Source organism: Sycon ciliatum, chromosome 7, assembly GCF_964019385.1.
Source record: "Sycon ciliatum chromosome 7, ocSycCili1.1, whole genome shotgun sequence".
In the NCBI taxonomy this organism is placed as follows: Eukaryota; Metazoa; Porifera; class Calcarea; order Leucosolenida; family Sycettidae; genus Sycon; species Sycon ciliatum.
This window is the reverse complement of record NC_088649.1, coordinates 20,018,964-20,021,463: the sequence shown is the minus strand read 5'-3', so window position 1 is coordinate 20,021,463 and position 2,500 is coordinate 20,018,964. Positions and strand designations below refer to the sequence as shown.

The following is a 2,500-nucleotide window of genomic DNA, read 5'->3' as shown; positions in this document are numbered from 1 at the left end:
GAACCTGGAGTCGATGACAGTGCCTGGCTGCTAGAGATGACGAAAATGCATTTTTGATCCCGGCCGTACAGAAGATCGGGCATTATGATGGACTGGAAGTAATTGATCTGACCCTGTGTGCTGAGGCAACGCGGCATCCTCCACAGGACTCCGATGTTTTGTGATACACGGTTTGCACAGCGGGTTACGTGGTCATCCCAAGACATGTTACTTTCAAATATGACACGAGGGTACCTGGAAGACTTCACAAGTGGCAGCAGGGTCCCGTTAAAGTTCACCAAGAGTGGACTATGCTTCTCAGGCAGGTTCCTAGACATGGAGATCACCTGGCTTTTGGAAGCATTCAGGATCAAGCCACGATCGTTTAGCCAGATAGCAATAGCTGAAGCTGACGGAGACAGAATTGCAGACACTTCAGACTTAATCGGGTTGCTATTTTCCCAACTTCCTTTCCACATTTTACTTTCTGTTCACAATTCAAATGTTTCACGGATGATGGGTTAAACTTCTGAAGAAAAAAGGACCAAAGGTTTACAAGTTAAGGCCGATTCACAATACAACTTCTTGCGACGCGACATGCAACTTGCGACACATGCGACGAGCTGCGACAGCGACACATGGTTCACAATGTTCTTGATGTTTGCGACATCCTCATGCACAAGTGGTACTGTTCAAGTGCACTGCACGAGCACCCAGGGTCGAAGCTGTGCTCCATTTGTGTATGCCGCGTGTCGCATGCCGCAAAAGTTGAACTTTCTTCAACTTCTGCGACAGGTACCTTTCCACAGATCGCGACGGGCATTTTCTTGTTATTAGATAGGTTAAGTTCCACATTTTTTGCCTTTTTTCAAAACGCGGTGCAAATCTCACGTTACGAGTAATTTTTATAGGTTAAGTTACACGTGCGACGTGACGTGAACTTTTGCCTGGCAGGATTCGGGTTTAGTTCCCACAAATATAAAATCTTCCAACAAACTCGATAAAACTCCGGAAACTCACTCAAATTAGGTCGGGATAACCAAGCCAAACTTCCAAAAACCCACGCCATGAACTTACGTGCGGGACAGTCAACTCACGTAATACACCAATTTTACTTGAGTTTTTTCACTCTTTGACGTAAAAGTTCACGGACGTAAGAATTTTACGTGAAATCTAACCTCTCTATTTTGGCATGATCACGTGCAGAAAGTTTAACAAAGGCTACCTGGCCTGCCTTCTGTATGCCCATCTTTACACAGAAATCTAGCGATAATGTATTTTCAAATAATGAGAAAGAATTTGTCGTTAAAACGTCAGACTTTGTGACTCGTTAGACTTTCAGGTTTTACAGTAAACTGTATCAGTACTCCATTTGGGTATGTAGCGTGTCGCATGTCGCAAAAGTTGAACTTTCTTCAACTTCTGCGACAGGTGCCTTGCTACAGCTTACGACTGTCGCAAATCGTGTGTCGTGTCACAGAATGTTGTGCAGTGAATTGCGCTTTAGTTGTGCCACACTGGCACTTCCAAGCAAGATATTGCGGAGTCATAACGTGCAGCGGTTAACGTGTTTGCACAATATTGACTGCTGTGCTTTCTGACATTAAACCACCTGACCTTTAGCCGCATCAAGTCTCGAAAATGTTTCATGAAGGCTTACATTTCAGTTAGATTTGGCATCACTAAATTCAGTGGTGTAGGAACGGACGTGATATGGTTGTAGCTCATATCTCTGTGCATAGAATATACACAAGACAAACACAAACCCTGCTATCGTATACACGTACACGCAAGCAAAACCATCTGTGATCAGATGCCCACAATATTTCCACGAAATATTGCTGACACAATATGGCAGAATGAAGAAGAGGTTGGTGCGATTTCGGCGATACAAAAATTGTTTGACAGAAACATCGACAAACAGGCACCTGCTCAGTCACGGCAGCCCAGGTTATCAAACAATGTCAAAATAGTAGGACTCACAACAGATGGAGTTTGGAGAGTGGAGTGAAATGTGTTTGTACCATTCCCCATAACTGCAAACTGCAGTTCACCATATACCTGAAACACATCAAAAGATAGAATTAGACTTAGGAGGATTTCCCGTTAAATTTTAAATTCCTCAAATATTCATGACTTCTGTGGCCATTGTCAGGTTCTCATAATTGCATAGGATTTTATTGTCTGCTGCTCTGAGAATTTATAGTTTCCCAAAGCTAACACCAAAACCTGTAGGCATTCCAACTTGTATGCGAAATGTGGACCGGTATTTACGCACCCAGGCACACCCAGGCACACACACACACACAAACACACCTCAGACCTCAGACATGCCCATCGCGGGAGCGATGATAGCGAACAGCTATGTTAGACATAGCAACTTGTGCTGGAATTACACCATTCAACAGCTTGCAAGGCTGATGAATTGACCGCCACTATTTTTAGCCTGGTATTCACCACACAGCTGTTTGAAGTGACTATTTCTGGCCAGTGAATCCCTATTTTTCATTTTTCCATTTTT

General features: G+C 43.7%; 1 protein-coding gene across 1 annotated transcript in view; it reads right to left on the bottom strand.

The window, feature by feature from the left end:
- The window catches only part of LOC135820592 (uncharacterized), a 46,772-nt gene that overhangs the window by 9,940 nt on the left and 34,332 nt on the right, over window positions 1-2,500 (bottom strand). The window contains exons 10-11 of the mRNA XM_065333650.1: window positions 1,963-2,040; window positions 1,640-1,711 (exon numbers count right to left, since the gene is read on the bottom strand). Of these exons, the coding sequence (XP_065189722.1) occupies window positions 1,640-1,711; window positions 1,963-2,040 (150 nt within the window). The remainder of the gene's footprint in view (window positions 1-1,639; window positions 1,712-1,962; window positions 2,041-2,500) is intronic.